Genomic DNA, 23,532 nt, shown 5'->3' on the forward strand with positions numbered 1-23,532 from the left:
AGACCTTTTGTTGTTTGCTTCAGCGAAGCTACCGTTTTTTCGAAACAAGGAATTCTGCCAATGGTACCGTCTACGACAAAGCGTAAGGCCCACAGGCACCCCACCACCCCCGTGATCCTCGGAGGAGTGGAACCATGTGTGTTCTGGAAGCCAGCTGCCCCCTCTGGCCCTGGTACAGCCACAGGGCCCGAACGCCAAACTGCGCTCATGCAAGGAGTCATGGAGGGGCGGGGGGGGGGGTGCGGAAAAGAAGGGGGACATTTTCCTTTTACAGACGATCCTAAGCAACAGTAAGAAAATAACCTGAAGATATATTTAAAAATAAAAAATAGCATCACACATCATTGCGGTTCTGTTGGCATTTCCCCTTCCCCCCCACCCCCCGGGCCACCAGCCAGAGAAATGAAATGAGTAGGGACGCCTCATTTATTCACCAAAACGGGCAACCGCTCCCCCATTTCATCCCTGTGTTTTCACGGCACCCAGTCTGGGTTTCTTGTTCTAGGAGACCCGTTCTAAGCTGCTCGCACGCAGCAAGCCCAGGAGAACACGCTGGTCTCCTGCATGCGCCTGACCGCCTTAGCACGACCTGCTCGCCTCCAGTCACCTGTAGGCACGGCACGAGGTGGAACCAGGTCACAACTGTCTTTACGTTCTTACAGAGCAGGCCTTTCTGGCAGAACACGCTACGGCTCGTCCCATCCCCGGCGCCTCTGGTGGCTCCGCAGGTGTCACGACGACGTGGCGCCCCACGGGGCAAAGGCCACCGACAGCGCCTGGGCCCGCGTGCGGAGTCTGGGGGCGGCGGTGGCTTCTGGAGGGAGGATGTGCTCTTCTTGGAAGGGGAACGGGGATGGCAGCCCTCATCTGACCAGGTCCCCTGGGGCCCTGCAGAGGCCTGGGGCACCGCTCGGGGCTGGGCCCACCCCCCGGGGCCGCCCCGGGGGTCTGGCTGAGCAGGTCCGGACAGCAGGCTCTCCCCCGCCTCCGCCTCCCGGACCCGGTCCTCACCTAAGCCTGGCGGCGGTGGCATCAGTGGGCCGGGGAGGCCTCCTCCAGGCCCAGCAGCTCCCTCACCAGTCTCTCGCCGAACTGCGCCCGGCTGTACCTCTTTACGTGGTAGGCGTCGGACAGCTTGTAGAGAATGTAGGCGTTGTTGACGGCGATGCTGACGGCGAACCAGAACACCTGCTGCCAGGTCTTGTTTGGTTTGTGAGAAATGAAATACCTACGAGGACAGAGGAATAGGAGAGGCTGACCCAGGGGTTCACGGGCGCCCGGGTCAGGGGAGATGGTCCCAAAGGGCCTCCTCACGGTCGGTGCTACCGAGGAGCCGCAGGGCTGGGAAGCAGGCTGGGGGCCGGCCCCCGCTGGGGCTCTGTCACGGTGAACTGGACCCAAGACTAGGAAGACGAAAACCACTGCTATCAGAGGCCTGAGCAGGAGGGGGGTCGCTGGAGATGCTGGAACGGGGAGCCAGGCCTTCCAAGGCGAGGCTCAGAAGCTCCAAGGGAACAGGGCCCGAGGGGCGGCCCTCTAGGCCATGAGCCCTCCTCAGATGCTGTGTCCCGGGCACACTGAACTGCTTCCACGTCCCAAGGGCAAGTTCACCCTCAGCTGCAGGCGTCTGCAATGTGTCCCTGTCTCCTGAGTGCATGTCTCTTTGCCACCCCTGCCTTCCCTTCAGATCCAGGATGGCTGTCACCTCAGGGAGGCCCTTCCAGGGCCAAGCTAACTTAGGACTCATCCCTGCACTGTGTCCTCCATCGCACCCTTGTCTCTGCACCTAAGGGGTGTTTGAGGGTCGGTATCCTCACCACCACCAGCCCAGAGGGGTCCCTACGGTGTCTATTAAATCAGTGCGCATGTCTTTGTAGTAACCGCACGGAGCCGGGCAATAAACATTTGCTCAAGGACGCCCTATAGAGTGCGGCTCCCCTCCAAACCTAGGCTGAGTTTTCCAGGGAGATCTGGGTCCTCGGTTTTCTCTTTGCCACGAAGAAGCCCAGCAGATTCCCCTTGAAGCGGGCTGAGTAACGCCCACCTGTCTTTGGGGTTACTCCAACTCTGTTCTAGGTTGTGGGGCTCTACCCTAGCAATTAATGGGCACACTCAGGTTCATGAGCAATCGCTTCCTGAGTTCCCGCTACGGCGCTGCGGGCGTGCACCTGCTACGGGCATCTGGGGTGGAAAGAATTACGTAACCTGCACTGGAAAACAGAGCTCAGTGTGATGGGCCGCAACTGTGGGGGACGCAGGACGGGCAATCTGGCTGGGAGATGAGGGTGCAGGCTCAGGGCCCGATACTAAGAGACGGCTAGACCCAAGCGAGTGCAGGGAAGGGCACCTCAGGGCACGGGTGGTGGGGAAGGAGGCAGGGCGCCCGGGCAGGAGGGGGCCGAGCAGGCAAGCCCAGGCGGCCAGGACAAGGGCTCGGGATTTTGTCTCACAGGGCCTTGCTCCATTCGCTCTGCAACTGGGGGACTCCAGCAACCTGTATTCCGCGCTGGTGACACGGCAGGAGCCCTCCCATGGCTGCGAGCGGCCCGCTCACTCACTTGCTGTACTTGTCGTCATATTTGCAGATGTAGCTAAGGTGAGCAGCAAATGCCTCCACGGCCAACGGGCAGGGCGTCGCCCCACTCCTCCTCTTGATGATCACCCCTGCAGAGAAGAGAGAAGGTCACACCCCCTTCCGAACTGTCTCCTGCCTATCTCCACCATGCCTGGCCATCCTGCCATAGAACAGGGAGCTGAGGGGGAGGGGAGCTGGGGCGGGGGGGGGGGAGACGAAACAGAGGACACCAGTCCCTAAAACCTTCCAAGGACCTGAGGAGAACATAAAGTCAGGTGATGTGCAGGGGTGCTGTGGGCACACGGGGCAATGAGGGGCCCAAAGTGGCTTTGGGGAGGGCGCTGCATCCGACCTGGCTGGGCCTTCAGAGAGCAAAGGGGAGATGCAGAACTCACTCCCCCCACTCCCCGACAAGAAGGCCGCCAAGGTCAGGGAGCACTGGAGTCCTTTCCACCTGTCTGCCTGCCTCCATCACAGCACAAGGGTGGAGTTACAGAGCCAGAAGAACGAGGAGCCGCGCCCCCAATACACACCCCAGGTTCCTCCTTTCATGCACCCCGGGACTTCCGGGGGGCCCTGTGGACTAAGGGAGGGAAAGCACCTTTTGCATCTGGCCACTCCTGAAACTCTGCCCCACCCCCCACCCCCATGCCTTCAAACACCTTTCCTCTACTAAATGCAAATGGGCCTGTGTTCAGGGGCACTGCCCACAGATGGGCAGGTGTGAGGAGCAGAAAGAGATCAGTGAGCCCTCCCCATCCTGCTGCCCAAACCGCTGTAGGACAACCTCGTCTCCAAGACCTGCCCCGTGGGCCCGCAGCTGCCCTCCGGAGATGATGCAGAAGACGTGGAAGAACGTTCTTCTGAGGAGCCGCGTGCGCTCAGGTGTGCCGGGATTTGCTACCATGTCTTCTGACCACAGCATCACGTGATTATGAGAACAAGGCCATTTGGGTGTGTGTGTGTGGGGGGGGTGTGTGTGTGTATTAAAGGGGTCAGCCTAAAGGACTGTGAGGTTTCGGTGCTACCTGAATGGATACGGTTGACGTACAAGAGGGGTGTCCCCTGCAGGCACAAGGGGCTCCACCTAGCGCACCTCCTGCCCTCTCACCGAGGAACCTGCCGGAGACAGGAGTGCAGGGATCCATTTGCACAGACTGAGCCCTGAGCCGGGATCTTTCTGTTTCTTTTGGTCCCTGTCCCCCAGCCATGCCCCCAGATACTGGTTTTTCATACCAAGAATTCCCTGGAGAACTTGAGGTTGGCAGGACCCCACCCCTAGAGATGTGGTCTCGGGAGGCCTGGAGTGGAGTCCAGGCAATGTATTTCCTAAAGCTCTTTGAGAGTCAGAGGACCCCGAGGCCCAGGCTGGGGGCTTTCTCCTGTCTAGAGGGTTCTGGGGCCCTGCTTACAAATCCCCTCTCCACAGAGATGCTCTGTTGTCTGGTCCAGCCACACAGGTGTGGTGGGCACGTCCTGCAGCTTCCAAGGAGGGCTGTCCCTCTCCAACGGTCCCCCTGAGCATGCCTGTTGCCGGTCCCTTATCTCAGCCACCCCCACCCCCGCCCAAGACTGATCAGGGGAGCATTCTAGTCTCACACAGGCCTGGGCAGGTGTCCCAGCTCCATTTTAATTTGTCCGAAATTACAGCTTCTTGTGAGTCTAAAGAGGCTTGGGCCCCATTAGGGCTCCAGGGAGTGCACGTGGATATGGGCACATCCGATCATCCCTATACAGAAACCGAGTCGCCTCCATTCTTTCCCCAGAGGCAGAGGTGACTTGCTCTGAGTCACCGGGTTTCCAGTGAGTCGGGCTCACGCGCCAAGGACCTCGGGGTCGACCTCATCCCTGGAGCTCCAGCAGCCTGCAGCTCTGGCCTTCTGGGGAACTGCCAGGGCCACAGTTCCTGGACTGCCCTGTCCCCGTCTCCCCCACCACAGGGGACCTGCTCCAGCCCTTGCTTCCCTTCCCATCCTCCTCAGAGTTGTCAACTTACACCGACGCTTTCTGCTGGAAATCTCAGCGGAGCGGCTTCAAACCCCAGGTCTGCGCTCACCTGCTTGAACACTGCCCCCATTTTTATAAATCACCCTCGTCCCTGGTGATATTTTGGATTTTGAGATACTATTCTGGCTAGAAAGGGTACGTGTGTGTGTGTGTGTGTAATATCCTTTTCTGAGGACCAAAAAGCTGGGACATTGGGCATGTTGACAAGAGGCTGTCTGACATCTACTGGCTTTGCTGACGTCGCCGGTCCGCGGCCCACAGGCGCCCTGGGCGGACCCTACGCATGCACAGCCACGTGCGAATCTCCGTGCACGGCTGTGCTCTGTGTACGCACCCCTGCGGCACCACGGGATCGATATGACCCGGCTGGGGGAAACACGCGAGCTCACGCGCAGCGGCAGTCCTGCCCACCGGCTCCCTAGGCTATTCGCGGTGGGGCTGACGTTCTTTCCGCCGTTCCCTGAGGCTGAACGAATGAGTCAAGCCCTGACTCAGTCCTACATGCATACATTCTGTATGCACGTCGGTCCCATGAAGCCTGAACCCCGAGTGGGCAAAGACTCTGGTAGGGAGAGGTCAGATCCAGAAGGGATTTCAGAAGGAAAGCAGAAGGGCTGGATGTCCCTGGATATGTGACTTTTAAGAAGCCTGTGCACATGCTCACGATCTCTCAAAGAAGGGACGTTTTTCCTTAGAATCCAAAAGAAATAATACACCGATGCCTCAAATGTTCCTAGCTAGTTATATATTTTCTAAAATTGGAACTTCTGCTCAACTTTTAGAAGAGCGTGTGTATATATATACATACATATATATATATATATATATATATATATATATATAATCACAGCAGGAGAGACTATAAAGCTGAAAGGCAGTCTTTACAATATTTGAGACCTCATCCTCTGTGTGATATTTTCAAAAAGTAGAAAACGAGAGTTTTTCTATAAACGGTTCAGGCACAGAGGCAGGGCTGCTTGGTCAGCCAACCCTTGCCACTTAATTAAAAAAATAGTAAGAACCCAACTGATGCCAGGGGGTTACTGTAAAGAGCACACAATCGCACTATAAAAACAACCAGGTGCTCTTACACTCACCCGGCCTTGGCGCGGGGCAGGGACTTTCCAAGCTCTTGTAAGAACAAAGAACGTGATCAACAGATCTGCCCGTGCAGAAGAAAAAACGATTTTAGGTTAAAAAATACTAATCATAAAAAAAGCAAAAGTAAAACAAATGCAGAAAAGTACTTGGCTGTACATAAAATTCGCTTTCAACAAGACAAGCGCCTCAAAGGACACACTGAAGAGAACACGAAGAAATCACTGAACATTGGCCAACAAGTACACAAAGAGATGGTGAACCTCACCGGTAGCCATGCAAGTCGGATTTTCACCCCCAGACTGACAAATTCAGGGGAAAAATGTGCTGGTACACTCAGGATGAGTGTCGGTCCCCTCACAGCCCGTCACAGTGCTAAGTACGGTCTTTCGGTGACACGTCATCAAAAGCCCTCAAAACGTTCAGGCCCTCTGAGCCAGCTATTTATTTTGAGAAAATGATCAGAGATGTACCCAAATGAATGGAGATATTCACTACATCATTATTCATATTTTAAAAATGGACCATTAATGGGGGGAGGCAGAAAAATGATGACGTCTAAAAAAAATGAAAAACCAAGTGGTTTTTTTAAATCATGCTTTTCAAGTACATTGAAAGGATAATATCTCCCTTCATTAAAAAACAAAACAAAACAAAAAACCCAAACACTCTAAGGTGTGGACTAGTAGAAGGATTTCCCGTGGGGAGGAGGGGCGGGCCACCCACCTGGGCTCTCCACGCCGCCTCCCTGCCTCTGGGTGCTCCTGTTCCCGAGCAGGCCTGGCTCACGGGCACCCACGCCACCCACCCTGGGGGTGCTGCCAGAGCGCCCAGAGCATACTTGCTGGCATTTTTAAGGGAGTCTAAGATTTGGGAATTTGTGATTTTTTTTTTTTAAAGATTTTATTTATTTGAGAGAGCATGAGAGAGAAAGAGAGCATGAGGCGAGGGCGAGGGAGGAGGGAGAAGCAGACTCCCCGCTGAGCAGATAGCCCGATGTGGGGCTCCATCCCAGGACCCCGGGATCACGACCTGAGCCCAAGGCAGACGCTTCCGACTGAGCCACCCAGGCGCCCCAGGACTTTGTGCTGTAGAGTACTTTAGAAATGGAGACTAACTGGAGGAAACACAAATACTAAATTTTGGCATATTTAAAAACCAACCCTACTGATTTTCTCTTCTTCCCCAACAATATTCTCTTTGCTGGTTCCCATGGTGACAGATTTAAGTCTCCCAACCCTTGAGATTGGGGTTTCAAGGTTTTGTCATCTTAAATCCTACTGCATAATTTATAATTTGTTATGCATAATTTGCTGGGAGGCCGCTCCTACACCCTCTGCCCGAACATTTTCCCCGTGAACACTCTTGCCCCATCAGGAGAGTATAGAAGTCCAATTCAAAGTCTCACCTCCGGCCTGCAAGGTCCATTCCAAACATTTCCTCTAAGTGCCCTTCACACAACCCTGAAGAAACTGGCAGCTTTCCACTGCTCTCTACGCGTAAGTCCCACAGGCTTGCGTCCCCGGATTCTAATCTCCACCGAAAGGTAACGTGACAGGTGTGTGTGCAGGGGCGAAGGATGGGACTAAATGAACGGCAGTTAACTAAGCACGGTCCCCCACAAACGTACACATCACACAGATACACGCCACACACACACACACATCATAGATACACACCACACACACATATCACACACACACACGTACACACCACACCCACACATCACACAGATACACACCACACACACACATCACAATCACACACGTACACACCACACACATCACACAGATACACACCACACACACACACACACATCATAGATACACACCACACACACATATCACACACACAATCACACACGTACACACCACACCCACACATCACACAGATACACACCACACACACATCACACACACAATCACACACGTACACACCACACACACATCACACAGATACACGCCACACACATCACACAGATACACACCACACACACAATCACACAATCACACACGTACACACCACACACATCATACACAATCACACACGTACACACCACATACACACACATCACATACACACCATGCACACACATCACACACACAATCACACATGTACACACCACACACACAATCACACAATCACACACGTACACACCACACACACACATCACACAGATACACACCACACAGATACACACCACACACACACACACACAATCACACACGTACACACCACACACACATCACACAGATACACACCACACACATCACACAGATACACACCACACACACACATATCACACACACAATCACACGTACACACCACACACACATCACACACAATCACACACGTACACACCATACATCACACAGATACACACCACACACACACATCACACAATCACACACGTACACACCACACACACATCACACAGATACACACCACACACACCACACAGATACACACCACACACACACATATCACACACACGTACACACCACACACACATCACACACACAATCACACACGTACACACCACACACACACATCACACAGATACACACCACACACACCACAGATACACACCACACACACATATCACACGCACAATCACACACGTACACATTACACACACATCACACACAATCACACACGTACACACCACACACACATCACACAGATACACACCACACACATCACACAGATACACACCACACACACAATCACACAATCACACACGTACACACCACACACATCATACACAATCACACACGTACACACCACACACACATCACACAGATACACACCACATACACACACATCACATACACACCATGCACACACATCACACACACAATCACACATGTACACACCACACACACAATCACACAATCACACATGTACACACCACACACACACATCATACATACCACACACACATATCACACACACAATCACACACGTACACACCACACCCACACATCACACAGAAACACACCACACACACATCACACACACAATCACACATGTACACACACACCACACAGATACACACCACACACACATCACACATACATATCACACACACAGTTACACATGTACACACCACACACACACATCACACACGTACACACCACACATCAGATACACACACACACATCACAGATACACACCACACAGACATCACATACACAATCACACATGTACACACCACACACACAATCACACCTGTATACACCACTCACACACACATCAATTACACATGTACACACCACACACACACATCATAGATACATACCACACACACACACACCACACAGTTACACACATACACACCACACACACATCACACAGATACACACCACATACACATCACATACACACCATGCACACACATCACACACATAATCACACACGTACACACCACTCACACATCACAGATACACACACCACACAGATACACACCACACACGCACCACATACATATGTATCTCTCTCTCACACACACGCGCACACACACACGTGCCCCACGTACATGCCCCCCACGCCCCTCCCACACAACTGAGCTCCCTGCGGAGTTCCTTCAGAAGTAAAGAGGAAAGACGTCTCAATATAAAGGAATATAAGAGATTTTCAAATACACTATGTAACAGGAAATATTTTTGTAAAGCGCCCCGCTGTCATTTCCAGTTCCCTTTCCAGCAGTTTAAGTGTTTTGGCTGTAGGTACTTTAACTACAGACTCCTTGTTAAATAAATCCCTTTGTTACGAATGGATTTTAAAGCCCAAGGAAAACTAACGACAGAACGTCCCAAAAAACCGGCGGTCAACCTCTAAAGAAGACACTGAAGCGACAGAACAGTTGATATTCTCCCCTCGCATCAGAGCAGATTTTTCACAGAATCCTAGATGGTCAAGTGATCGGGTAAATGCCTTTCGAACACGGCCACTCTCTGTGGCCACGCACAAGCCGGGGGACCCGCGTGTCCCGCCCTCGTGGCTTCTCTCCAGCTGACGAGCCCCGGCGAGCGGGGGCCTGAGGGCCCAGGTAGCTCTTGTCCCCATCCCCCCACAGTCAGACGCAGCGTGGTTAGTGCCGGGCCCAGTCGCTGCTGGGGACCGGGGCTCCCCCACCCCAGAGCCGCAGAGCCCCCGCGGGCCCACCTTGCTGCACTGGCGAGTAGGCGTTGGTCAGGAAGCGGAAGTGCCCTTTGTTGTACCAGCAAATCAGAGACATGTTCCCCTTCATCTTGATGCGGTGCTGGCCCCGGGCTGGAGGGGTGGCCGGGTTGGTCAGCATGGACGGGGGCAGGCCGGTGCAGTCACTCTTCCTGGAGCTGAGCAGGCCGCAGCAGTAAATCTCTGTGGGGAGAGGGACACAAAACCACGTCCACGTGACCACGGACAACCCGCACACATTGGCGCGAAGGACAGGACTGCCCTGTTCTGAGCTGACGCTTGGGAGACAGGTCCCTAGGAGTCCTTGTAGAAGAGACCGCCAGCATTCGGGGACTTCTATCCCAGAGGTACTGTCTCTCCCAGGACTTCTGTAAGTACCTCTAAGATGACACGTGAGACAATCGCGTGAACAGTGAGTGGGCAGTACCAACAGGAGTCCCGTCGTTACAGTGCTCACTATGCACCAGGCACGGGGCTGAACGCGTGCTCAGCATGTGCACCTGTCATCGCTTCTAGAAACTTCTGGTTATCATACCCGCATTACAGAAGAGGAACTGCAGCTCCAAGAGGCCCCCAGGCTCCCAGCTGGGAGGGCGAAGGCAGGGATTAAGCACAGGTCCGTCTGCTGTCCAAGCCTGACCATACTTATGACCCCCAACACTCTGGCCAAGACTCGACCAGCCACGGGCCCAGCCCTGTGCTTGTCTGCACGGCACCCAGAGGCAGCGTGCAGGACGGAGCTCCCGTCCCCTTGCAGTTAAGTTAAATGCAGAGAAAAGAATCATCAAGCAATACACACCAAGGCAGAGTCCTGCCTCTGAACATAGAGCCTCTCAAAGGAGGAGCGACACTGTGGCCTTCAATGTACAGAAGGTTCCACAGGAGCAGGAGGGATTGTGAGCACAGGCCAGTGTGGACAAGGAGGCCTTGCTAAATTCCGCCCTGGGCTCAAGGCCTTTCCTGGCCCTCCCCATGCACGGGCCTGCCCCACACCATAGGGAGCCCGCTCCTTCCTGCAGCCAGCTCCCGTCTGGATGTCTGCAGGGGGCGTGAAGCGGCCCTTTGGACGGAGATCACTGGGGAAGTGTTCCAGGTACCCCAGGGCCATGCACACACCCTGGGACTGGAGCGAGCAGGTGACCGGGGGAGCAGCCCTGGCTCTCACCACACCCTCTAACATGGGAAGGAACCCATCATTCTTCCAATGTGGCTGGTAACATGCATGAGGGCCGATTTTCTCCAACTTCACACAGTCTGACCGGAGTTCCCCCCACAGGTAAACCCCGAGCCCTGTCAGGGACTGGGCCTTGCACAGGAGGAAGACCCAGCAGGGCCAGCAGAGCACAGAGTTGAGGGGCCGCGTGGGCATCGCCGTGGCTGAGGTCAAAGTCGCAGGCCGCTGGCTCCCCCTGACTTGAGAGGATTTGTTTTAAGGCCAGAAGTCTGATCCGTTGCTAAGCAATAGGTCTGCAATTCCCGTGGCCGCCATAGCAGAACAGAGGCTTTTTATGTTTCTCCCGAGTGGACTAGATAGAAATCCCCAAAATGTGGGACAAAGCAAAGGAGAAGCAGCTTGCTCTCGGGCTCCCTGACTCGGTCCAGATCTTTTTCTACAGCCCTCACTCTGCCAGAGCCACGAAGGCTTCCCAATCTTTCAGCCGATGAACAAAGCATCTCAGCACCAAGGGACAGGAAGACTGTTCTCAGGTCCACTGCCCGGCAGCCCGTATTAATCTACATAATTCTCTGCGACATCCTTGTCAATCAGAGGGCCCACACTGTGGGGGGGGGGGGAGCCCAGACTTCAGAGCCTTCGTAGGAGCAGATCTACGCTACAGAGGCAATGTGTGTGTTCCCCCCAAATTCCTCTGCGGAAAGCCTAATGCCCAAGGGGAGGGTGTTAGGAGGTGGGCTTCTGGGAGGGGCCTGGGTCATGAGGGTGGAGCCGTCGTGAATGGGAGGAGTGCCTTTACGAAAAGGGACCCCAGAGAGCTTCCTTGTCGCTTCTGTCATGTGAGGTCTGCCACCTGGAAGAGGCCCCCACCTGGGCGCGCCCTGATCTCGGACTTCCAGCCTCTAGAACTGCAAGGAATGAGCCGTCCCACCTGAGCTGTTTTGCTGGAGCAGCCCGAATGGACTAGGACACCCCTTGAATGGCCACGGTCTCACAAGAAAGGACACAAACGTGCCCTGGACAGACCACGAGCCTGTGGCAGGTGCCCCTTCAGATCCCCGGTGCCCGCCCGGGTCGCAGCAGGCCGAAGCCCGTGCTCCCTCCTGGCCGGAGCGGCCTATGGGCTGTGCTGGTCGCTACGCACCTGCACCCCCAGGCCTCCCCACCACTCCTCCAGGCAGCAGGGGCCTCCCTGGGACCGGCTCGTCGCACAACAAACCTTGCTTTTCCAGCTCCTCGAACAAGGTCAGGCTGGTGATGCTGGGCCCTGTGAAGATGATGTAGTTCTTGCCGGCCGCGTTCCGGCACAGGCTTCGGGCCACCGTGCCGTGCAGCTGCGGCTTGTTCTTCAGCGCGTCCAGCCCGTCGGGGCCGCCGCCTTCCTTCAGGTGGACGTAGATCTTGAACGGAAACACACAGGCGTCAGCGAGCTCACAGAGTGTCAGGCGGGGGCCCGAAGCTTCGGGAAGCACAAACCGCCCTCCCTGGGCCCAAAATGGGTGGGAAAGCCACCTCTCCCTTGAGCCCCTGGTTCCGCAGGCCCTACCACCCCGTCACCTCCTCAGCCTGCAGAGGCCCCAGGTCACTCCCAAGGCCACCCCATGGCCTAGGCAGCTGGTGGCTCCGCCCAGGACTGTTGGTTTGGAAATGTCAAGGTGGAGAAGAAAAGGGTCAAACTATTACAAGTAATGAGGTCAATGCAAACACATCCCCCAGTTCGGAAGCACGGGAGGGACTTCAGTTTACAATAAATAAAAGTTTAAGACTACCTCACCTGTAAGGATAAACTTGTCCGTGTACTTTCCATTTGAATACAGTTGGGTTTTTTGGGGGGGGGGGCGGGGCAGGGGGAGAGGGAGAGAGAGAATCTTAACCAGGCTCCAAGCTCAGCACAGAGCCGGACAGGGCTCAATCCCATGACCCTGGGATCACGACCTGAGCTGAAACCAAGAGTCAGGTGCTTAACCGACTAAGCCACGCAGATGCCCCTGAATACAGTTTTGTAAATCACAAAGCACGTCTGTATTTACTGTTGGCTTATTCTTTACAGTAGCCACCGCACAGGCAGAAGAGGAGTCGGGATCAGGGATTAAAAACTCACTTGAGGTGCCAGGACCAGCAAAGAGGACGTGCAAGGATTAGCAAGCAATATTTACACTCTCTGTCCTGTGCACATCTTCCAGGAACATCACCAAAGGGGAAATCCCAGGAAATGGGAATGGATTCAAAAAGGGTATGGTCCACCCAATGATAGACCAAGTCATGAAGAGTTTATCATACAGGTACCAACTACTGTTCTCCTTAAGGGAAAAGAGTTCTTGTGGAATGTTCTAGGTGCCTTTACTGGCAGCACCCCAAGAGCTAATGGTGCTCGCCTGTGTCTGTCAGGTGCCCTGGGGACAAGACACTCGGCCAGCAATGAGGCTAGCCCTGACCGTCCCCTGAGACACAGAAGTGCCCAGTGCAGGCCTGTCCCTGCAGACAGCCAATGATGCTCTACTGTGAAAAACCAACATGGCCCCAGGGAGGAGCCAGGCCTGTCCACAATACCCGGCCTCGGTCAGATGACTCGGATCACATGCAGAATACAGGGTCTGATGATCCTGAGGCAGATGAAGGGCTGGTGGATGTCAGTCTAATTCCAAAACTAGCCCATCTCCTGAGGGCGAACCCTGTCCCCTACACTCCCCCCGAAGATGTCCCCAGGGACGACCCTACTTTCCTGCAGCTTGATGACACAGAACATCTTTTTAGATAACTCGGCAGGACTCCGACATTTCATTTTGGGATCTCTATGCCTTTCCCACCTCAATTCCCATTAGAAATCTCTTTGATAGAGAAGAAAACACAGGGACAGGGAAGCCAAGCTCTGCCTCTGTCACACGTCACCTGTTACTCTGGCTGAGCCAGGACATTCCTCAGAACCTGTCTTCCCTCCTCCAGCAAAGCCCAATTCTTGTGGCCACTACCATGGGTTTCTGCACCTAAGGCTCGGATTCCTACCTCTCTCTCCCAGATATCCTATCTGAAGTCCCATGGCACCCACGCCGGGCACTGTGTATCCTGAAAGCTGCCTTATAGGGACACTTAGTTTTGTCCCATGTGTCATTCCAAAGGAAATCCTTTCTCTAAACCCTGGATTCTCACCTGGAATGGGATGCGTATTGTAGGGACCTCTGAGGCCCAACCCTGAGGACACCCCACATGGTTTCCTTTGGACATATGGGAGGCAGTCACCGGCTCCCTCAGCACAGGTCAGGCAAAGTTTAACAGAACTACATGTAAAAGCCTACAACCAAGTTCAAAAAACAACTGCACTGAGTACAGGATGCAAAACACATGAGTAAGAACAGTTTTAGAAAACCAGCACGAAAGCCTTTGGAGATGGTCACTGGGTACCAGGACCAGCCACGTTCATGGGATCTTGGCTTGTTAATAACGTGCGTGCTGACCATCTTCTTCCTCTCTGGCCAAATCAGAACCAGTTCTTCTGGATGCCACTCCTTCCAAGGCGTAAGGAGGGGGTGGTGGGCTGCTGGATTAGTTTGCCGGGCGGCCGTCACAAAGTACCAGAGACCACACAGCTTGAACAACAGAAACGCACCTTCTCCCAGTGCTGGAGGCTGGAAGTCTGCGATCAAGGTGCTGGCAGAGGCCTGTCTCCTTGGCTTGCGGATGGCCGTCTTCTCCCCATGTCTTCACATGTCTGTGTCCTAATCTCCCCTTCTTGGAAGGACACCAGTCATGTTAGATGAGGGCCCATCCCCAATGACATCTTTTTAACATTAATTAGTTACCTCTTTAAAGGCCCTATCTCCAAATATGGTTACATTCTGCAGGACTAAGGGTTAGGACTAAAACACGGATTTGAGGGGCACGACGGATTTGAGGGGCACAATTTGGCCCATAACAGAGGGGGCGGCACTAAACTTGGAGAAGGAACCCAGAAGTCCAAGAACCACTTCTGGCCAGAGAGCTGTCTTGTAAAGTGACGATTAAGATCTAAGGCAGAACCTGGGTGACGACATACAAATGGCTAGAAAACACTCCGTTCAAGCATCAGAGCCCCCACGAACCCTCAGAGCTACCCACACACTGAACGGGCGGCTCAGAGAGGCTCCAGGCCAGGCCAGGCGGGAGGCTGGCACAGCGCACTGGGGCTGGGCTCGAGAACTGCCGAGGTCCCTCCCAACACCGAGATTTTGAGATTTCCTTCACACCCTTAGCGTTTAGCTGGGTCTGAGCTTCAGATGCACGGAAACGTGTCGGCATCAGAGAGAACAGAGCCACACACATGCCGACCTCAGGCGCCCCCACAAAGCTGCACAGCAGACAAGGGCCTCCCCTCATAAACACCAGCCCTTCATTCGTGACAGGATGAAAGACTGGCATGAGAAGGTCTGAACCCCACGTCAGAACAACACTGCCCTGCTTGAGACCTGACGGCAAAGAAAACACTGATTCTATCCTGGGTCTTTTTTTTTTTTTTTTTAAGATTTTATTTATTTATTTATTTATTTATTTATTTATTTATTTGACAGATATAGAGACAGCCAGCGAGAGGGGGAACACAAGCAGGGGAGTGGGAGAGGAAGAAGCAGGCTCATAGCGGAGGAACCTGATGTGGGGCTCGATCCCATAACGCCGGGATCACGCCCTGAGCCGAAGGCAGACGCTTAACCGCTGTGCCACCCAGGCGCCCCTCTATCCTGGGTCTTATGATCACCTGGAGAGGACCACATCTTCCTAATGGCTTCTTGTGGGGCACTGACCTGGCTGGGGCACTGGGGGAGCCCGAGACTCAGCTATGCATTTGCAGCTCGAAGGTCAGCCCTTTGGAACATTATCATCCGGTGCCTGGCTTACAGGCTTCAAAGCGTGGTGCCCCTTCCAAATGTCATCTCTTTGACTCCCAGACTAGATTCGCTTGCTCAGACTGCTGTGCTCTCCCTTGCTCTCTGCATTCTGGAAGCGTGCACATCCTTGGCGTGAGGCAGTGGGGTGGCACACAGGGGCTGCATAGACCTGCCCCAGTCCCGCCCGGGGTGATGCTCGGAACGGAACCGGAGGGCCTGACCAGGGAACAGAGAATCACTCACACACGCTCAAGGAACTGGCCACTTCTACTCATCACAAGACAGGTATGGAAGTACGAGGCACGTCGCTGAAGGCGGGGGAGATGCTTCCCAGCTCAGCCCAGGCCAAGGCGGCCAAGGCAGCTGCTCCGAATCCCCAGCAGTTTGCAAGCCTTCCCAGTAACCAAAGCTGGAAGCCATCCATCCATTGAGATCACGTCAAAAAGCACCTCCCCCCACTATGGACCCTGGGAAACAAACTGAGGGCTTCCGAGGGGAGGCGGGTGGGGGGATGGGCTAGCCCGGTGATGGGTATTAAGGAGGGCACGTATTGCATGGAGCACTGGGTGTTATATGCAAACAATGAATCATTGAACACTACATCAAAAACTAAGGATGTACTGTATGGTGACTAACAGAATAAAAAATTTTAAAAAAGGAAAAAAAGCACCTCCCCACTTCCAGGGCCGCGGGTAAGGTGACACGTGCCCCCGTTGGTACAGACGCCCACTTGTCTAGCAACAAGGCTGTGTCGCGGCTCTGCTGTGACTTTCCTGGGCCCTCTGCTTCCGTGGGCCCCTCTGCCTCCATACGAATGTTGCATTTTATGGCTGCACTGGTGTAAAGACAAGTACATTGATAGGATATGTTAAAGCACTTTCCTCAGCTTGAAAGGTTGTCTTTTTTCCTTTCTGATTTGAGGGAAGCAGAAACGCTTTCACGTTTTCCCTGGAAGTGTTCCGGAAGTAACTGGGGGAAGGTGTGTGCGTACCAGGGACGGGAATCCTTGGAGTGTTCTAGAGTCCTGCCTGCTACCCACGTGCTGCTTCCACGGCAGCCATTCTCCGGACCTGAAGGACTCCCGCACCACAGCTGACGGACGGAGTGCCGCTCCCCCTCATTCGGCCAGCGCAGTGGTGATGTCAGCGGTATTCCCTGGAAGCAGCCTGATTTCAACGTACAGTGCGTGTGGACCAACGGCAGCCCCATCTTCCCTACACCCGAACCCCCCGTATTGGTGAGAGACCACTCGCCACCGCTGGTACAAGCCTTCTGTAGGGCAATTCTGTAGTACAAACGAAAAACCTGAAACACACTCATGCTATTTCACTGATAAGTCCCACTTCAGGGATTAAAGCGCAGGTAACAATCAGAAATGCGCCCAAGGCCTCGTACATATATATAACCGTGTATCTCTGAGTTTTGTATAACGGCAAAAAAATTAGCAACAACCTGGGGCGCCTCGGTGGCTTAGTCGGTTAAGGGTCTGACTCTTGATTTTGGCTCAAGTCATGATGTCAGGGTCGTGAGATCGAGCCCTGCGTTGGGCTCTGTGCTTAGTGGACTCTGCTTCTCTCCTTCTCCCTCTGTCCCTCCCTGTGCTGCTTTTTTTTTTCTTTCTCTCAAATAAATGAATCAATCTTTAAAAAAATTAGCAATAACCTAACTACCTCACCTGAAAAGGAGGCCGATTGAAATTATTATACATAGGTATAACGGAATACAGTGCAATTTTTTAAAAATCATGATCTAGAAAAATTATTTAATAACATAAAAGGTTCACAATATCCTCCTAAGCAAAGTAACGAGATTATAAAATGGGGTGTGTATGTGTGGGGGTGTTATATAGATATATTGACTCTATCTCAAGTGGCTGTCTCTCTACGTTGGAATTATAGATATTTTGAAAAGTTTTATGTTTTTAGATGCTAAACATATAATACAATTTCATCACAAAATGACCAAACATAATTAAAAAGGAACTTTCCTATCAGGATTACTCAAGCACAGGTGCATTTGAGAGTATTTGTTCCCCAAGACCACCCCGACCGAAGTTACTGGCTGTTAACAGACCCTGTGCTAAGCACACGCGTGCAGAGGGTGACCGCTCTCAGTCGGGGCCAGCCTCTTGCTCTCCTGGGAGATACATGCTTCCCCAAAAGCCAGGGACACGCAGTCCCATCATGGGGCCATCCTGGAGTTGCGGAACTTAGTCTGTGCACACAGGCCCATCTGGACCCTGGCATTTCCCCACGTTCTGGCCAGTCTTCTCCCAAGGAGCAGGCGCTCGGCCGTTCCGTCACAGGGGCAGGGGAGAGGTATGGAATCAAAGGTCTTTGCGTTCCTATCAGGAAATCTGCAGGAAGACTGAGGCCCCCAAGTGACAGTCCCAAATTTGGGGCACTCACTGCTATAAAATAATGAGATTTATTTGTTTGCTAGGTGTAATTTCTTAAAATATTTAATTGAAGTATAGTTGGCATATAATACTATAATATTATATATGTAACATACAATATATATGTATATGTGTTACATATATCATTATATATAGTAAGTTACATAATTATATATATAATATTACATGTAACATACTATACATAATAATATGTTAATTTCAGGTGTAATGACCATCACAAGAAGTGTAGTCACCACCTGTCACCACACACAGTTCTTACAGTATCTCTGACTATATTCCCTACACTGTACTTTTTTCATCCCCACGACTTACTTATTTTATATCTGGAAGTTTGTACCTTTTAATCCCCCTCACCTATTGCTCCTATCCCCCCACCCTCCTCCCCACTGGTGTGAGTTTATTTTTAAAGTGAATAAAAAATAGGATCTACATTTAAATAAGTAACATAAAAAGTTGTAGCTTCCAAAGTCCCCATCAAGGGGCATAACGCAGAAGGAACGGTTAGCTGGACAGTCCAAACCTGGCCACGAAAGGGCTAAGCTGGACAGGTGCAGCTCGTCTGATGGTCCCTCTGGCCCAGCATCCCACTGGTCTGGGTGTGCTTTGACTGAATTCCTTCAGCTGGTTGAAGATGTCAATTTGCACTCCTTAGCTGAATGAATAAATCTCTAATTCTATGTAAAAACCATCGCCTTCAACGGAATCTTACCCCAACTCCACCATCGCTACAACTGCCGCAGACACACAAATGAATCGTGTCCGGGTTTGGAAGTCTGCCCTAAAGACCAGTAACGGGAGCTTCGCTGGACATCCACACACGTGCTCAGACACCGTGCTGGCCGCTCTCTGTAAGAGCCTCCGAAAGTGCTGAAGGAAACACCCCTCCCTGAGACGTGTCATTGCTGGCTGGCACCTCCCCGAAAGTCCTGTCTCACCTCACACGCATCTGGAGAGAGCATCCTTACGCTAAAACAGTCCCACCGGCCGGAGAGGCAGAGGGCATCATCCACCCCCGGGGAACACGGAATTTGCTGCTGAAACTTTACTATCCGAGCCATGAGCTTGTTTGACAAGGGTCTTCAGGGCAGAAAAATTTATCTTTCAATCGCCAAGCTTTTCCTTTAAAAAGGTTTTTCTTGCTCCAATGGTTTATTAACTTTTAGATATATAGATTTATTTTTTAAAAAAAAGGAAAGAAAATTAATATGCAGCATTACTCTTTGCCCCAGAACGTTACTACTAATGTCGCATATTTATAGAGACATCACAACAGAAAGGATCTTAGGAAATATGGATTGTAGTAGTAACACCTGGGGGGACACAGGCAACACAGGACTATCTCAGCCCACTTCTGTGATGCTCCAAGACCTAGAGAGGTGGGGCCTAGTTCCTGTACCCCTCCCCCACCCTGCCCTCTCAAGGGAACACTGGTGACAGCTGCAGAAACTGATGGATTGAGAGCTCATTAACATGCATCCATGGAGCTGTCACGGGGGTTTCGGCACTCTCCCCGTCTCAGGGAAAACCTGGTTTAGCGATGCTGGTCTTAACCATCAGAACAGAAGAGAACCCGGTTTCCCTGTGGGTGTTGTGCACCGGTCGGAGCAGGGCACACCTGGGGATGGGGAAGTCGCTCATCATGAGGGCCTGTGATCGTTTGTTCCAACCTTTTATTCTCTAGCTGAGCAGGAAGCAGGTGGAGGGGGGCATCCTCACAGTGGGGAAGCAAGGTGGGCGTGCACGGTCTGTGCTCCCTGAAATTGGGTAGAATGAGCTCCTGGTGACGTGGGAGGCTGTCGACTGGGGCATCTCGGGGGCGGCCACTTGTGAGAGCTGTAAGATGTTAAGTAATGTTCACTCGCCATGAGAGGAATGGAGTCTGCCACGAGGAGACAGGGAAGGCATCAGCGCTGGGCTCCGTGGGCACGGGTTCTGCTGTCGCTGGCTTGTGGGATTTGGGACACGTTACTTAATTGCTCTGAGCCATGGTTTCCTCGTTTGGAAGGATCATTTATACTCTCTGAACCTCACAAGGCCACTGTCTGTAAGTGAAAGCTGTGTGTGTAAAGGTGATTTTTTTTTTAAAGAGCAAAGTTCTATACCCACGCTGTCACTTCTAGACACGCATGTGGCTGTTTTATCGTAACCAAAATTAAGTAAAACGAAAAACCTAACTCCTCAGTCATACGAGTTACATATCAAGTACTCGCCAGTCACATGGGTTGGTTATTGCTATAATGGAAAGTTCTACTGGACAGTACCGCTTTATGCCACCCTTGGTTTATTAGCCTGGTTATTTTCCAGCAAAGTCTGCAAACCGCCACCTGATCGCTGACTCCTGCCACCAATTTTCTCTCACGTTGCCTCTTACCTTGACCATGGCCAAGGCTGTCCTCTTGTCTAGCTGGACTGACCCTTGCAAGAACCTTGCTTGGTTTCATTCCAAAGCTCAAACCTTGGTGAGGCGTGGAGGAGGGATGGGTGCTAGCATTCTGTGGGCTCTCTGCACCCACTCACGTCAGCGCCATCGTAGAGTCTAGGTTCTGGGCAGAAGGCCAGGGTTCGATCTGGTCCAATCAGCGCCTGACCCACTACTACAGGCACTTAATGCTTTATCATCACCTCTGAATCCTGGCATGGTGCGTGTGCAGAGGGCTGGGCAAAGGAACCCCACCCAAAAGACTAAAGAAGAAATAAATTCTCAGCTACTTGCTCCAGGACACACAGAGATGATACGACAGATGTCTTGTTCCCCAGCCAACTCCCTCCCGATTAAACAGATGGACGAACGCCCCATCCCGCCCAGTTTTTCATTCCCTAAGCAAAATCCACTCTGGTTAATTAACTCCACTCTGATCCTCCTTGCATTTCAAGCTAATCCAGTTAGTGATAGGTCAGAAGCAAAAGATTTCATTCACTTAGAACATAAAAAAGATTAAAAATCAAATAAGGACAAAAACCAGTACAAATTCCTCAAGTTCTTTCCCTATAAAAAGTAGGTCTCAAAATAAGGGGCATCGGTGACAGCTGATGCTAAGACGTCAATCAAACGACAATCAAGTTGGGTAAGAAACAGATGCACGGTTTTTGTCTACGGCGAGGACAATTCTCTCAAACAGCCTGGTGCTTAAGAGGGTGGGCTCTGGGGCTGGAAAGGCTGCGTTTAATGCTAGCTCTACAGCTTTACGGCTGGCACTTCGGCAAGGCAGCCGCCCTCTCTGTGCCTCAGTTCCTCGCTGCGGGCCGGCCAGGCGCGCTACCTGCATCGCAAGCGTCTGGTGAGGAGAAGATGAGTAATGCACAGAAAGCCGCTGAGCAGAGCCCGGCACGTAGCAGGCACCCCACCGATGCCAACCATCCTCTTCTGGACCCCAGAAGAGGCTGTCGGGACTCCACAGATGAGGCTGAAAGGAAGAGAGAGGCTTCCAGATCAGCTAGCCCCCCACAACACGGGGTGCAGGGACCTCATCTACAGCACCCTCCCAGATGCACATCTGGGCTCTGCCTGGACGTGGTGTGTGACACGCAGGGGGTGGGAATGGGGGTCCTTTGGCCTGGGAGTTTCCATCTTGAATTTTGGCCTCTGAAGCCCAACCACCTCCAGTGAATGTGAGTTCACTGAGCAGGAAAGCACGGCTTTTCATTTAGAATAGCTCTGTCCCTGCTCAACACGGCAGCCACTCAAAGCCCTAGAGACTGCGCAGGCTGTCTGTTTTGGGGGGCAGAGCTCAAACGTCCCTTAAAGCCCAGGCACAGGGCACTCACTCGGCACGTGCTCCTCTGTCACCCCCTTCTTGGGGCTCTGCCACTTGCCAGCATCCCTCGCTGGGAACCCTGGGTCTCACTGCAGAGGCAGGTGGCCTAGTTTAACACATTCAAAGAGGAGAAATCTGCTTTTTTTTACTTTACTAGTTTGGTTTTTTTTCCCTCAAAGAATCTCAGGGCTCTATAGTCACTGTGGGTCAATATAACATTAATCAAACCGTTGGCCAATTTTTCTCCACTGGATTCTTAATTTTTCTGACATAGTAGAGACAGAACAAAAGTCTCTGCAGAGATAGTCTCCTTCTGACCCCACAGAAAGGTCACAAGGCTTTCAAGATGAGCAAACTTAAGGTCTCAGACTAAGGAATTCCAACTTGTCAATGACAGGACTTTCCCTTGAAACTGAAAGTCTCGTCTTCTGTATAAATCTCTCCTTTCAGCCCTCCCCAGCTCCCAAGGGAGGCTGCGCACGAGGGGCCAGGCGAGGCTGTCCCCTTGGCGAGCTCCCTTTCTCAGAGACCCTCTGCAAACGGCATGAACTGGAGGGTTTGTTGGGGCTGGGGACGGTTCTCGGCAGACCTGTGACACGGGACCCAGAGGGTACACTCTACAGCACACCGTAAGTCTCTAATCTGGAAATGGCAGTGGTTCTACCAAAAAAGAAGACATTAGCTCTGGTCTCACAGGGTACAGAGAGTTTAGAACCCAAGGAGCGACGACGTCTCAGGATTTTCAGAGCCTCCACTATGTGACTCCCTGCCTGCTCATTCCACCACTATGAAAGCCTGGAGTCAAAAAGCCTAAAGCTCTTCCATGAGTCTACACCAGGGTGTGGGCACGGGAGGGATAAAAGGGGCCTCCATTAGCCGGGATGGTTTTCTACCGTAGATATAAATATGCCACAGATCCCCCTGACTCTCCCTAAATGGACATTTGAAAGGTGAGTGACAGAAACACGTTCCATGTGGACACCCAAGTCTGAGAGAAGAGAATGCGCGGAGCCGGGTTATTTCTTCCTCCCTTCCTGAGAGGGCCCTGGCGAGCAGGACGTGGGCTGCACAGAGACCGCAGAACAGGGAGCCCGCCAGCCCTTTGGCTTCTGTTTCTGCTCCACGGCCTCTCAGCCTTGAGTCTTGGGGTGAGTGACTAACTCTCGGGGAGCGTCCACCTTCCCTGGTGTAAAGTAAGGACGGCAGTACGCTGCCTCCGCGCCGGGCCTGCAGGGGCCCCACAGAGCAACGTGAATGACCCGAGCACCGCAGGCCGGCGTCTCCACATGCGGGTTCACGGTCAAGTGTGTGGCGCGTGGCGGAACACCAAGATCCGTCCGTTTTGGATGGAAGGACTTTCAAGGTAAGTGGACCTGCAGGACAGCCCCACAGATGCCAGGCGGGAGCCCGGGGCCAGCAGTGTGAGCCAGGCCTGTAAGAGCTGCCGGAGGAAGGCTCGGGAGAGA

The 23,532-nt window shown here is 52.7% G+C and overlaps 1 protein-coding gene across 1 annotated transcript in view; it reads right to left on the reverse strand.

The window, feature by feature from the left end:
- Positions 1-445: 445 nt before the first annotated feature.
- Positions 446-23,532, reverse strand: part of PGBD5 (piggyBac transposable element derived 5) — a 99,218-nt gene continuing 76,131 nt past the window's right edge. The window contains exons 4-8 of the mRNA XM_026504208.4: positions 12,256-12,436; positions 9,848-10,045; positions 2,559-2,664; positions 1,012-1,228; positions 446-814 (exon numbers count right to left, since the gene is read on the reverse strand). Coding sequence (XP_026359993.1) covers positions 1,033-1,228; positions 2,559-2,664; positions 9,848-10,045; positions 12,256-12,436 — 681 coding nt within the window. The 3' untranslated portion in view covers positions 446-814; positions 1,012-1,032. The remainder of the gene's footprint in view (positions 815-1,011; positions 1,229-2,558; positions 2,665-9,847; positions 10,046-12,255; positions 12,437-23,532) is intronic.

This window comes from Ursus arctos, unplaced genomic scaffold (assembly GCF_023065955.2).
Source record: "Ursus arctos isolate Adak ecotype North America unplaced genomic scaffold, UrsArc2.0 scaffold_7, whole genome shotgun sequence".
NCBI classification, from domain to species: Eukaryota; Metazoa; Chordata; class Mammalia; order Carnivora; family Ursidae; genus Ursus; species Ursus arctos.